Below are 14083 nucleotides of genomic sequence, written 5' to 3'. Positions count from 1 at the left end.
AGGCATGCAAGGCAAGCGCTCTACCACTGAGCCAACTTCCCAGCCCCCATTGATTTTTGAGGGTTAATTTTATGCCCTGCTACTTTGCCAAAGTTTTGAATCAGCTTGAGTAATTTGGGAGTGGAGTCTATGGGATTCTTTAAATACAAGATCATATCATCTGCGAAGAGGGAGAGTTTTACTTCTTTCCCTATTTGGATCCCCTTTTAACTAGTATATGTCTGAGTCAAGTAGAAAAGGTCAGATAAGATGATGTTAGGGAAATGAATCCTAAGATATGTATTCAAATGTTTTTTTTCTTTCATGCGATTATTTCTAATACATTTATAAGATTATTTCTTTGTTGTTTTGTATGTCCCTCCCCCATGGTATAACCCCTGCTTTCACTGTATTTGATGTCAGTATAAGGAAAAACAAATCGTTTAAATAGGGATACAGGTGGCCCCATTGCAACAATGAGATGTACAAGTCGTTATGTCGAAAACGAACTTTGGTGCGGGGTCGGGGGGAGGATTGGGGGGCCAGGCGGAGGGGGAGGGGGGGGGAGGGTGGGAAGGGGAAACAAAGGAGGCTACAATGCTTGATAAGAAATGTACTTATCTTGCCCATGTAATTGTAACCCCTGTACAGTATTTTCACAAAAAAAAAAAAAAAAAAAAAAAAAGATAGTCATGCTGGCTGATAAGTGAAATGTTTATTCAGCTTCGTCGTGTGCCAGACATAGTGTGTGCTGCTAGGGATACAATAGGAAGCTGTCCATCCTGATTACATCACAGCCTACTGGAAAGACCTGGCCTTAAGTAAGCCATTCCGATGACATGATCTATGCTGCTGTACAAAAGCCAAACCAGTTAAAAAGACTCACTTCTCATTACCTAGGGTTCCTCCAAAAAAAGCAAAACCATAAAGCAGAAAAGATAGCATAAAGTCTCTGAATTAGCATACTTGAGAGGCAGGTGGGCACCAGGACAGTAGAATTAGGGTTTCAGTGACTGCTAAGCTGAATATGAAGCTAATAAGCTCAATGAGAGATGTAAAAAGGAAATACTACACTAGTTCCTGTTATGGTTATTAAGATTCATGGCTCTGTTTGCAATTTTTCTGTTAGAAGTAATCAGAAAAGATATTTATTGGCACCAGCTATACTGAATTTGGTGGTATCATATTTTTTTGGAACACAGCTATTTGATGAATATTTCTTGAATAGCTATCCTGTACAAGACATGGTAATGTACATTAAATATGCAGCTTAGTTTCTTATTACTTTCTATACCCATAGATACGCATAAAAATATGTAGGTAGTGTTTTGTCTCTTCTCTTTAAATCCTGGTGCCTTTTGGCAGAGGGAGGGTAGCACATTTTTGCTTAAATGTCTGCAATTGAGGTTTATCGTTAGATTAAAACTTGCAAGTATTCTGAATATGGCAGCAACTTCTCATCAAATTACAAAGTGAATTAAGTCACAAATACCTACTCTTAATATTTACCCTCCTTTTCTTCTCCCCAAATACCAGAAGTTTGAACTCTATCCTACAACTGTAATGTTCAGTGTTCATTTTGTTTTCACATTTAATCCATAACAGGGATGAAGCAAGTTCATTATCAGGCATAGGTGAGAGACTGTTAGGTCTCAGTATTCAGATGTAATTGTCTAATATCAATTATCCATTCTCCCTCCTCATGGTCAGCTCAAGGATATGCTTCTGAGTTGATGCATTAGAATATAATGATAAGAATCCTGCCCATAGAATAGGTTTTCCATACTTCTTCCCTCAGATTTGATCTAGTTTATTATGATTATAACATTCATAAGCCTCTCTGTGGGATTGAAAAGGTCAACTGAAACTTTCAGCCTGCTTACTTCATGAAGTTCCAGCAGCAGCCTCTGTCTGCTGATATTTGGGGAGACAATCAGCCCAGAAAGAAGGGGTCGTTTTAAAATAGATAGCCTCTCTGGCCTTCAGCTCCTTCTCATCACTAACCTTCGAATGGCCTCTTGCCAAAACCAACCAAGTGTGGCTTCTACACTTCAAAGACATCTGTAGTGACATAGCAGCCTTCAGGGAAGGTCACTGGATGGACCATTCTCCATACAGCCTTTTACTTAGTAGGCTTAAATGTACTGCTTCATCACTCCCTAGACTGGGGAATGCAACCTGCAAATGCTACAGGAGTTCATATCTGTGTTGTTAACAGTAGAAAGACGGCAGTGGAGGCTGGCATTGTGTGGCAAGCGCCAGACCAAGCCCTTGAAATAACCATTGGCTAGCACAACTGAGTCAGGTAAGCCAACAGATGCTGGTCATTCTGGTTCACCCAGGATTGAGGACCCAGGAACCACAATGGAAGGAAAACTGTGCCAGACATACCAGCAGAAAAATGGAAGATCAAAATATAAAATAAGGAAGCCCTCACTACAATTAGAACAAAGAGAGAAAGCAAACCAAAAAATGGTTAGCCTAGCACAAGGAGGAAACAATATGTTGGAAAAGCCCAAGGATAATGGGGGTAGAGAGGGTGGGCGCAGAGATTAGCCTTCCTTAGAAGCCAGCAATTGAGACTTCTAATGATTTCTGACTGATATTAAAACATCCCCTTTACAGATCATTCAAGAAGTAATGTGAAGTTTGGTGCTGGTGCTTCATGCTTGTAATTCTAGCTACTCAGGAGGTTGAGATCTGAGGATTGAGGTTTGAAGCCAGCCCAGGCAGAAAAGTCTCCAAGAAGTTCTTATCTCCAATTAACCACTCAAAACCCAGAGTGGTACTGTGGCTCAAGTGGTAAAGCACTAGCCTTGAACCCAAGAGGTTCAAACCCCACAACTGACAAAAAAGAAAGAGTGTGAGCCCTGAGAGCAGCATGAGAAAAATCCAGGTTGACCAGATCTATTCAGTTTCCTCTATTTCAGTTTCCTCCTCCAGTTGAAAAATAAAAACTGATATGTCTAACAGAGTGAGAAGATGCTTCTATATCAACTCTGTTCTTGGTATCAAGAAAAATATATAGGAAATAATTATGAGCATTCATACACTGGCTATTCTAAACATGTTTGCAAATAATATTTTAAGCACAGAGTTACTATCATAAGGGGAGAATGTTTATCTGTTCTAGTGATACCTGGATTCTTTCACACGAATGACTGTTTTATGATACTGTGGAATAATAGTTCTATCCACAAGCATGGATTTTTGTAAGTTTTCACTGAGGCAAAAAGATAGTCAGAAATCTAGGTCAGGCTCAGTAATTTATGTCTGAAATCCCAACTATACAGGAGGCATGAATGAGAAGACTATAGTCTAAGGCTGACCTGACCAAAAAGTATGATACTCTATCTTGAAAAGTAACATTGGGCTTGAGGTATGGCCCAAGTGGTAGAACACCAGCCTAGCAAGCACAGGCCTTGAGTCTAAAACCTTAGTTACTTCCAAAAAGGAGAAATAAAAGAATTTTTTTAAAAAAACAATCTTTTTTCTGGATTATATAGGTTCACCTTTCTGCGACCTACCATACATAATTCCATGTGATCTATCTAAATCTCTTCTGGGGAGATAGTACGAAACTTCCATTACTAAAGGATTACTAGTGATAACTCGACTTCTTTTTTTTTTTCACAGAAACCGAATATTGTCCTGGAGCCTAGTTATCAGCCCGTGGTCATAAAGAATATTTCCACCTTGCCTGTGAACATATTTCTCTCCACAGCTGGACCCTTCTGTATATGTGAGAATGACAAATCGCTGCTTCCCATAATTCCTAAGGTAACTTGACAGGGAGCTAGATATGTGAAATGGAACAAAATAATACTAACAGTAATGACAATGATGATAATACTAAGCTTCCTAAACTTCATCCAGAAAAGAATGTAAAGGATCTAGGAAAACAGCAGGAAAGAAAACAGCAGTTCAAACATAAATAGTCAATGGACACCAGTATCAGTCAGTAGGAACACTCATTAATGGTATGAAAACTTGCAACTACCTATTCTCTCCTGCCCATTATGATAAAGCCAATCTGTAGACAGTAGTCACTCCTACAAGCACTACTGAAGAGCTTTTAATTCTCGTCCTTCAGATTCAGCCAAAACTCCATACTCAAGGAAATAGCCCAGCCTAGCCTAATAACCACCAAGCCCACCTTGAAATACTGAGAAATCTGAACCAAGCTAAGGGAGGAGGTTATGAGCTAACCCCTGCTATGAGTCTGGGGCAGGAAGCAGCATTCTCTAAATAGTTCTCCATGAGCATTCCCATGATCTTTGGCTGCACATGAGGATATCAGTTAGAAATGTGGCCCTTTGGCAAGTGGGTATATATCGAACAAAGGATTTATAACACTTTTGCTTTATAGCAATCCACTCTCAAGGTAACTAATATAGTCCCATAAACAAAGAAACTAATCTAGTAAGGAATCTTACTAATCTAGTAAGAATTCAGCCAGGTGCCAGTGGTTCATACCTGTAATCATAGCTACTCAGGAGGCTGAGGTCTGAGGATTGTGGTTCAAAGCCAGCCTGGGCAGGAAAGTCTATGAGACCCTTATTTCCAATGAACCACCAGAAAACCAGAAGTGGTGCTGTGGCTCAAATGGTAGAGCACATGCCTTGAGCTGAAGAGCTGAGGGACAGTGCCCAGGCCCAGAGTTCAAGCCCCATGTCCAATAAAAAAAAAAAGAGCAAGAACTCATTCCTTTGAGAAAGACATTAATCTGTTCATAAGGCTCCACATCTGTGAACTGAACATTACCACAAGACCCAATCTCCCTCCCAACACCTCTGTAATGACCATCAAATGTCAGCATAGGTTTTGGAAGGGATAAACCATAGTCAAACCATAGTACTATGCGTAAGTTCGTGTATGTGTATTTCAACTGATGTGTATAAATAAATACGTGTGTGTGCCTGTGTGTATACATAAAAATTTCATGTATCAAATGGGAACTTCATAGTACAAAAGCTGATTATTCTACATTATCTTATTTTTAGCCTATTAAGTTGAATATCAATGAAGAAAAAAGCCTACTGATCAAATTTGACCCTAACTTCAAACGTGATTTAAACAACTGGGTGTCAGAAGAAATTCTGTCAATTAAGTACGCTGAACATCCTCAGGTAGATAGCCTGAAGCTGCGTGGAGAAGTGTGTTACCCCAACCTCATCTTTGAAATGACAGAGGTGAATTTTGGCTGTATCCTGAATGACACAGAGATGACTCACTCAATTACAGTCTCCAACTACAGCCCTTTGGTTGTGAAGTTCCGATGGTTCTTCCTGATGGGTGACCAGGAGAATCAGATAAGGTACATAGGCACAGAAAACCCAAGGACCCCTGCTGTTCATGTATTTTTCTCTTGAAACTTTGCCCTGGGCTTTCTGTATTCTTCATGCTGTTTTTATTTTCATAAATAATTTTGGTTCTGACAACTAATTACTGACAAAAGCACATATTTACCACTTGAGCCACAACTCCACTTCCAGTTTTTTGCTGGTTAACTAAAAATAAGTTTCACGGATTTTTCTGTGTAGGCTAATTTTGAGCCATAGTCTCAGATTTCAGCCTCCTGAGTAACTAGCTTTATAGGCATGAGCGAGTGGTACTTAATAGAACTTTCTTTGTTTAACTGAAGCTTTATGGCTGCTGATTCCTATTTGCCTCTTCTCACCCTAGCAATCACCTACTATTCTACTCTTTAATTTATGAATTTGACTTAGATAACTGATGTAACTAGAATTATTCAATATTTTTATGTGACTAGCCTATTTCTCTGAGCATAATATCCTGAAGTTTTACTCATACACCTGTCATCTATTTGTATGTCTCTGTAGGATACATGTCTACTCAAGTCTTTAGCACAGTTTATAATTGAATAATGAGTTATTTGAGTTTGGGTTTGGGTTTGGGTTTTGTAGGAGTTCTTTATATAACTTGATGATTGATCCCTTTGTAGATACATAATTTACAAATGCTTTGCCTATTCCATAGGTTGCCTTTTTACTTTGTTTCCTTTGAATGAAAAATCCTTTGGGTATGGTCATGTGTGTGAGTGTGTGTGAGTGTGTGTGTGTGTGTGTGTGTGTGTGCGTGTGTGTGTGGTGTGGTGCTTGTTTGTTTGTTTGCTTTGATGGTCCTAGGGCTTGAACTCAGGACCTGAGCTCTGTCCCTGAGACTCTTTGTGCTAAGGGTAGTGCTCAACAACTTGAGCCACAGCACCATGTCAAGCTTTTTCTGAGTAGTTTATTGGAGATATGAGTCTCAGGGACTTTCCTGCCTGGGCTGGCTTTGAACGGTGATCCTCAGATCTTAGCCTCCTGAGTAGCTAGGATTACAGGTGTGAGCCACCGGCACCGGACCTGGAATATGTTTTTTTTTTAATGCAACTGGGCTTCTCTCTACATAGTAGATCAGTTTTCCCAAAACCATTTGCTGAAGAGACTGTTTTTTTTTCCAACATATATCAAAAAACTGTGATGTTTTAATTAATAAGTACATTTGAGTAGAACCATACATTGAGTATATATTCCAGTGAGCTTCATGTTGCCTGAATGCATATTTCAGAGGATTTCTGTTCTAGAATGTATGTTACATGTAAGAGTTATAGGGGGTGAGCGTTGGATTTTCTTCTTGATTGGGCTGATGGGCTTCTGAGTATTTACTCATTAGATGTTTTGACAGCTCCATATTTAACATGTTGATCTTGAAAAGCCATTCTTAACTGAGGAGACCTCATATTGTTTCCTTAGTGACTTGTCAGTGCTTCCTGTACATAATTCTCATCTTATGTATGACAGCTACCCTTTTCTTTCCTGTGCTTGTTGCCATGGTACTGACAGCTTGCTCTGGATGTATTCCATAGATGTCTAATGATGACCCAACATAGCATTGAAGCTGGCAGCTAGTCCTGGGCCTGAGCATTGGAGCCTGCTCATTAAATGCCATGGACTGTTTGGGTTTGGAATGAAATTCTGTAGATGGTGAACATTTAAAATAATTATGGAAAACTCAGCCAACCTGACCTAATATGCTTTGAATACCAGATTTTGTGAAATTATTCTGATGTAACATAGCTAAATGAGTTTATTCCATCTGGGAACCAGGATATGCTTTATTTATTCTTTTTTTTATTTTTGAGAGACCATTTACATAATTAAAATAATGACATTTTTAAGAGTAGTTAGCCAATACTGAAGATGATACATTTTATTTTTCATTTGCTTAAGAATTTCTTTAACCATGTTTTTCTTTCTTTAGAACCTTCTTATTTCTTAATATTGAGCCTTCATATTGCTTATGCTTCTTTTATTCATTCAGAGTTATTCTGTCGGAGTTATTTAAGATACATTTGATCAGTGGCTCTTAAGGACCAAAGAGTCTGTGAGGTATCAGAGATGTACATGTGCACAAGACATTATCCCCATTCTGAGCTAGTGAGGGAAGCAGGCATGGAAACCATGCGTGGACAGTTTATGATGCCAGGCTCTGAGGAAGAAAGCAGCCATGCCCACAGCAGCAGGAAAAGGCTTCAGTGAGGAGTCTTGGGTACATGTTCCAGGGGAGAGCAGGGAAGCATTCTATTGAACAACAGCAATATGTCCATATTAGTTAGGACTCATGGTTCCTTCATTGCAAATCGCAGAAACCCTGGCCCTAAACAAAAAAATTGAAAGGAAAAGAAAGTCATGTGTTCCCACAGCTCAAAAGCTAGCACCATTCTGGATTCTGGCCTGGATTTAAAGATGACTTAAACAACATTAAACCTTAAAGCTGACTCAAACAATGTTCTCATCAGAGCCAGGTTCCTTGTCTCTATACTTTGCTCACTCTTGCGTGTTCACCTCATTCTCAGATTGGCTTTTCTCTCATAGTCACCAAATGGCTGCCAACATTCCAAACCCTGAACCAGCATGCTTTTTGTCCTAGAACTTGCAAGAGATTCACTCTGATCAGACCAACTTAATCACATTTCCTGTGCCTACCCCTAAACAGGAAGTTAATGTACTGATCATTGTCTACCACTTATCCCACACCAAGGCCTCCAGATTTTCTTGGCTACTTTGCCTGCAGAGGATGGGAATGGACTGGACCTCCAAACAAGCAAACAAATAACATATGAGAAAATAGATGCTAGAGAGTAAATGACCTGCACATCAGTGTCACAAGAGTAGAACAGTATGGTGAGAATTTGGGCTAGAAGTCAGGACGGGAGATGCATATGGAGAGTCTTGGCAATGGTATATGACTTCTGGTATTCCACAAGGAATTTAAACACTAGTGAAGAAAGGTGTAAATAGTGGTGAGATTTATTAATCAAGAGAATGTCACAGTCATTTGGGTTTTTGTTTCATTTTGTTTAGAGTGGTAACTCATGACATCCAGTGCAGTTAACCAACATTTCTTTCTTGGCTTGCAGAACAGAGCACCATATTCTCCTACTTTTCCTTGTCTCCCTTCAACCACTTCTCCTTAACTCTCTGCAAGTAATCACTGCACTGGAATCATAGAACTCAAACACTGTCCTAGGCCCTCTACTCTTCTTATCATTTGACTCGCCCGGATAGCTTCAGTCAGAACTCTTACTGAGGACTTTAAATGTGTACCCTAGATTCCTAAGTTCATTGTGTTCCTAACATCTTCTCTTAGATGTCTCTCAGGTGATTCATAGCTAATATGCCTCACATAAACTCTGGTTCTCCTCCTGTTCCTACTTGCCTCTCCTATGTTCCCTGCTCCCCATTTTTATGGAAGAATCAGATGTTTTCCCTCTCCTTAACTCCACTCACCCATCAAGCTCTTCTTCAAGTTCTGCCTATTCAGCATCTAGAAACCTTGTTCCATTTCCTCTGCTCTGTTCCTGTTTCTGGTCAACATCACACATTACTTGTACCATTGTAACAAGCCTAGCAAGGCTTTTTTCCTTCTACATATGCAACACAGTCCATTCTCCAGTGACAGTGAGTATATGCTGGTCCTGGGTCAAGCCTGAAATAACTCAAGTCACTCAGGATTCTTAGACTCAAATAGAAAATCCTAACATGATATTCTATAAGGGCTAGCATGTACTGGTACCTAGTTCTTCTCTGTCTTCTTCCTTGCTGGCTCTCTTTCCAACACACAGCACATTAATTATCCTTGTTGATTACCTTACATGCCAACCTCTGTCCATTTAGTACCTCAGCCCATCCAATGCCCTTCCTGTCCACCCCCCCCACCCCCCCCCACACCCCCGCCTGCTGGAAGCTCTTCTCAATTCCCATGTGGCTCCCCCACTGCTCCCTCCTCAAAGCGTCAGTGTCCTTTCCCAACGAGGTGTTCTCAGACTTGGTCATCTCCTTGATGATATTCATTAACATTTATACTTGGGGTTCAGTGTCCAGCTTCCCAGTATGCTCTTAGCCCCCCTGAGTTAAATGAGCACATCCATACTATCACTTCTGGAGCCTCAAAGCCTAGAACCACCTTCAGCACAGACTGGGGCCTCAAAAAGTATTCTTTTTTTTTTTTTTATCAGTCGTGGGGCTTGAACTCTGGGCCTGGACCCTGTCCCTCAGCTCTTCAGCTCAAGGCAAGTGCTCTACCACTTGAGCCACAGTGCCATTTCTGGCTTTCTAGTGGTTTTATTGGAGATAAGAGTCTCACGGATTTTCCTGCGCGGGCTATCTTTGAACAGTGATCCTCAGATCTCAGCCTTCTGAGTAGCTAGGATTATAGGCATGAGCCACCGGCGCCCAGCACTCAAAGTATTCTTTAGTTAACCAACTTCTGTCTTCTGTGGTGTTGGAGAGAGAGACAGAGACAGAGACAGACAGAGAGAGAGAGACAAAGAGACAGAGAGAGAAAGGCTTTCATAACTGATTCTTTTCTGTCAGCTTCCTGGCACCTGCCAAATTGAAAAGCTCAAGGCATAAATGTCAACTAGAATAGATGAAAAAGAATGCCACCTGCCCTCCAGATAGACTGTCTCTTGTAGACCATTAGAAAAACACCCAAAAAATGGCTAAAGTTCACTTTTATCAGATATATCAACACTTACCTTTCTTTTTCTGATTAGAATTCTTCTGAGTCTTGCAGTTCATAAGAGAAACAAAAGTATAAGAAAAGGTTGTTTTTCGATTATGGGTGGGTACATACATCTGCAGCAACATATGAGCGCATGTGTGTGCAAGTGCTTACATGAGTATGCCCGTGTGAATATGTGGACTATTCCTACTCACTTAAAGCATAACTCTTGTTTTTTCCAGCTTGCCCTCACATCACATAAAAACAAAGATACAAGTAAGTTAGACTAGTGTCCTAAGCCAATACTCAGAAGCAGGACAGGCCTTACAGACTGATTCCTGTGAGCTCGAATCCATGACAGGATTCTAGATCTGTCACAGTAAATGACAGTCTATTCCCAACCCATCTCGCCCACACATACACATGTAATGAGGATGCTGTCATGAAGGATAAGGGCCAGGTGTGTCTGCTGTCAAAACTGTCACTTTGGGGACAACAAGCTTGTCTCTTCAGACAGGCTGAGTCTATCTCATCAGTCTAACTGAGCAGCACGACAAAGACACGATGCTTCACTGGCACCTGTGTAAGACAGGAGTGCAAGAAAATGCCTACACTTACTTTTAAGAAGTCAGGGTAGAGATCCAACCCTTAGGGAGCCATGCAACAATGAGGCTGGGCACATCTCTACCCAATTTGGGAGCCACACAACTAAGGAGGTACTAGAATTGAGTATGAGGGACAAGTGGTCTCCATGGACCACTTTGGCTTTTCATTTCCAAATCATAAATGAATAAATCAAATGCAAGAACCTAATGAAGCCATTTCCTGAAGCTTCTTCCCACATTGATTTTTCTGTGATGTGTGCCAGTTTCCAATATTGTGATTGGAAAAGGAGGTAGAAGGTCTGCAGAAAAGTAGGGAAAAGCCTCATTCTGTTTGCTTTCGTCTGTGTCTTCATAATTCCTCAGTTTCTACTGCTTTGGAAGTGGAGCTTAGTTCTAAGATGTGGTGTTTATTGTAGTTGAAATTCTGGTCTGTGGAGTTGGCTGACTGGAAATCCAGCTCTAGCCTTGTGACCTTGTGTCCTGTGACTTGTGCCCTATAAAATGCAGGTAATCTAGAAGCTTAGAATTATAGTCAAGATTAAGTGAAAGATATCTATAAAGTACATGTGTCCCCAAAATATGCTGATCACTCCCAAATAGATGGCTGTTTCCTCTCTCTCCTTCATTCCTTTACAAGTGCTACCCCCAGAATCCGAACTGATTTGAGCTATAGCATCCTTAGATATCAAAATGATAGACTTAGATTCCCTTTCCTTCTGATAAAGTATAGAAAGTTCTTTGTTATGCCAAGTTGTATTCATCAAAGTCAACATAAGGCCTGCAGCCAGATAAGCCCAGACCTATGAGCAAGAGAGTTCTTTACTTTGTCCAAGAGTCTAACAAGAAAATAAAACTGTTTAAGGGGCATGTGGTTCTTTATTTTATTTTCTTTCAAAATACACATAGTTTTGTAGTGAACCCAGTGTGCTGGTTAAAAATTGGACCTCTGAGTTTGACTTACCATCAGTGCCAGGCAGTATAAAATAAAATATAATGATCATAAAGTATCTTAATGACTGATAAAGGCCTATCATATTTGCTTTGCTGGTCTAAGCAAAACATGAACATCTAATTATGAAATCAGGTGCTACCTGTTTAAAAGGGTATCAGAGGAACAAGATCACCTTGCCAGTGTCCTAGGGACTTCATAATAAGGAATACCATTCAGATGCTGGAAAAACAATTTACCATGAGGCTTCGCTCCCAATATGTCTCTGTCACCATGGAGCCCTGAGCACCAGCTGTGAAGGCACCTTTATATTTTCTAGTTCTGCAGTTTTGATCTTTCATATAAAAGATTGCATGCTTACTTTTGAGGCCTTAGAACAAGACCGCCAATACAGTGTGAGAAAATTCACATCTCTATTATGAGAGAGGAAAAAAGTTTTTCTTAACAGCTTTCTAGAACACAAAGAAAGTATCTCAAGTAGGAAATATTTTCAATAGAAAGCTGCAAGTGGTGGGATGCTCAATATGGAGATATTGGGGGAGGAGAAAGAAAGATTCCACAGTTCTGGTACAGCTCTGTCCAAGTGCAGTAGCTATAACTGAGTAGCTCCTATGTAATAGGCACCACTGTGACCTTATTACATGTCCTATAACAACCCCGGGGGCTAAGAGTCAATGACTTCATTGAAATTAAGGCCAGGTGTCAGAGCCCATGTGAATCTGAGGCTCTATTTGAGTATTGACTGAAAAACCCCTACCTTAACCATTGTCTTCTGACATATCATAGCACATTGTTCTTTGTATTTTATTACTGTGTGTGCATTTTCACCCAAACGACTCTTCTGCTGAGTACTATATCCAAATAATTATGCCATGGGGATTATAGACATAAATAAGACATATCCCCATCCAGTGGGAGATAATAAACCAGTAGAGACAAGCATGGAAACTACTCATGGGGCACAAGGCAGATGGGTAGGCATTTCCTGTATGTCAGACCTTTCCAAGGGTAGCTTTGTTTAGTCTTTCCCATGGCCTTATTTACATAGTACTTATTTAGGAAATACTGTTATTATTCTAATTTTACAAGGAGTACTCAGAATAAGCATAAGAGGCAGGAAGGAAGGGAGGATGGAAGGAAGGAAGGAAGGAAGAGAGGGAGAAAGAGAGAAAGATTAAGTAGGAAGCAGTCTTTGCCTATCAAGAGTTCACAACTAGTTCTTTTTAAAAGGCTTGTAAAATCCCACAGCTTCAGTTTGTTCACAATTAGAAAGCACCTTGCCTTGTACTTTTCCATGTTGCAAATATTACCCAATGAAGAATTGCAGTGGTAAAGCTCATAAGGTCTCCTATGTGGGTAAATGGCCCTAGAGGATCAGGTGCCCAGTGGTGGGCAGGAGCCTCTTGGGTGGGGTTCCCAGTCTGCCCTTGAATCCTTAGTTCAAAAGTTGACAGATACAATAAGTGGGATTGTGTCCCAAGGGCATTTTTAGAGATCACTACACCCCAAATGACAGTTATGGAGACATAGCCTATACCTACCCTGAAATTTCCCTGTCCTTGAAAACTGAGAGACAAATTCGCAGCTGGCCCTTTCTTCTGACACCACACATGGATAATCACAATGCTGGCCAGAAAGCCATTGCAGGACCTCCCTTTTAAGTCTTTTGCTTAAAATTCATAAACATTGTAGCCAGGCACCAGTGGCTCATGCCTGTAATCCTAGCTACTCAGGAGGCTAAGATCTGAGTTCAAAGCCAGCCCAGGCAGAAAAGTCAGTGAGACACTTATCTCCAATAAACCATCAGAAAGCCGGAAGTGGTTCTGTGGCTCAAGTGGTAGAGTGCTTGCCTTGAGCTAAAGAGCTGAGGGACAGCGCCCCCAGGCCCAGAGTTCAAGCTCCACAACCAACAAAAAAAAAAAAATCATAAACATTGAGAAAAAACCATGCTGGCCTTTTGAAGAATCAAATTGGCCTAAGCAAAGAGAAACAAGCAAAGAACAAGGAAGTTGAAATAGCCTTAAACTCACTTCACGAAGAATGGAAAAAGAGATACTGATCAGTAAGATCCTGAAGTTGGGCTACATGGCCAAAGCTGGACCATCAGGGTCCTTGGTAACTAAGAAAGCTTTCATGATCTATAGCCAGCCCAGAGATACTGTAAAGGAAGAATGGATAGAAAACTTCCTGAATGGCTAGATGTGATTAGAAAGAGGTACATCTAGGTTGTTGCCTCGAGTTTGGGTTGAAGGCAGTACTGGATGTATAGTTTTGCCATATGGAAGAAAGTATTCTAGGATTGTTAATGGTGGGGAATCAAAGGTCTGTGACAAGGAAATATTGTGATATAGCTCCATAAGAAGCTGATGCTGCCCCTCCCTCATAGAGTAAAAATTAGTGTAGAAAATAGAAACTTGGGCTCCTTCAACATGAGGCCTGGTGAGTGGGAAGGTGCTATGTGGCAGCAGATTGATAACAGAATCATTCCCAGTAAACAGGACTCTAGGAATGTGTGTGGCTATCTATTTTTTACACCCAT

The 14083-nt window shown here is 40.6% G+C and overlaps 1 protein-coding gene across 2 annotated transcripts in view; it reads left to right on the top strand.

The window, feature by feature from the left end:
- The window catches only part of Hydin (HYDIN axonemal central pair apparatus protein), a 236973-nt gene that overhangs the window by 121702 nt on the left and 101188 nt on the right, over positions 1–14083 (top strand). For both annotated transcript variants that reach the window (XM_042700777.1, XM_042700776.1), the window contains exons 21-22: positions 3616–3759; positions 4983–5296. In XM_042700777.1, the coding sequence (XP_042556711.1) occupies positions 3616–3759; positions 4983–5296 (458 nt within the window). The remainder of the gene's footprint in view (positions 1–3615; positions 3760–4982; positions 5297–14083) is intronic.

This window comes from Dipodomys spectabilis, unplaced genomic scaffold (genome assembly GCF_019054845.1).
Source record: "Dipodomys spectabilis isolate Male_0828 unplaced genomic scaffold, ASM1905484v1 ptg000273l, whole genome shotgun sequence".
NCBI classification, from domain to species: domain Eukaryota; kingdom Metazoa; phylum Chordata; class Mammalia; order Rodentia; family Heteromyidae; genus Dipodomys; species Dipodomys spectabilis.
Note: the sequence above shows the minus strand (reverse complement) of the source record. Positions and strands in the feature narration are given on the sequence as shown.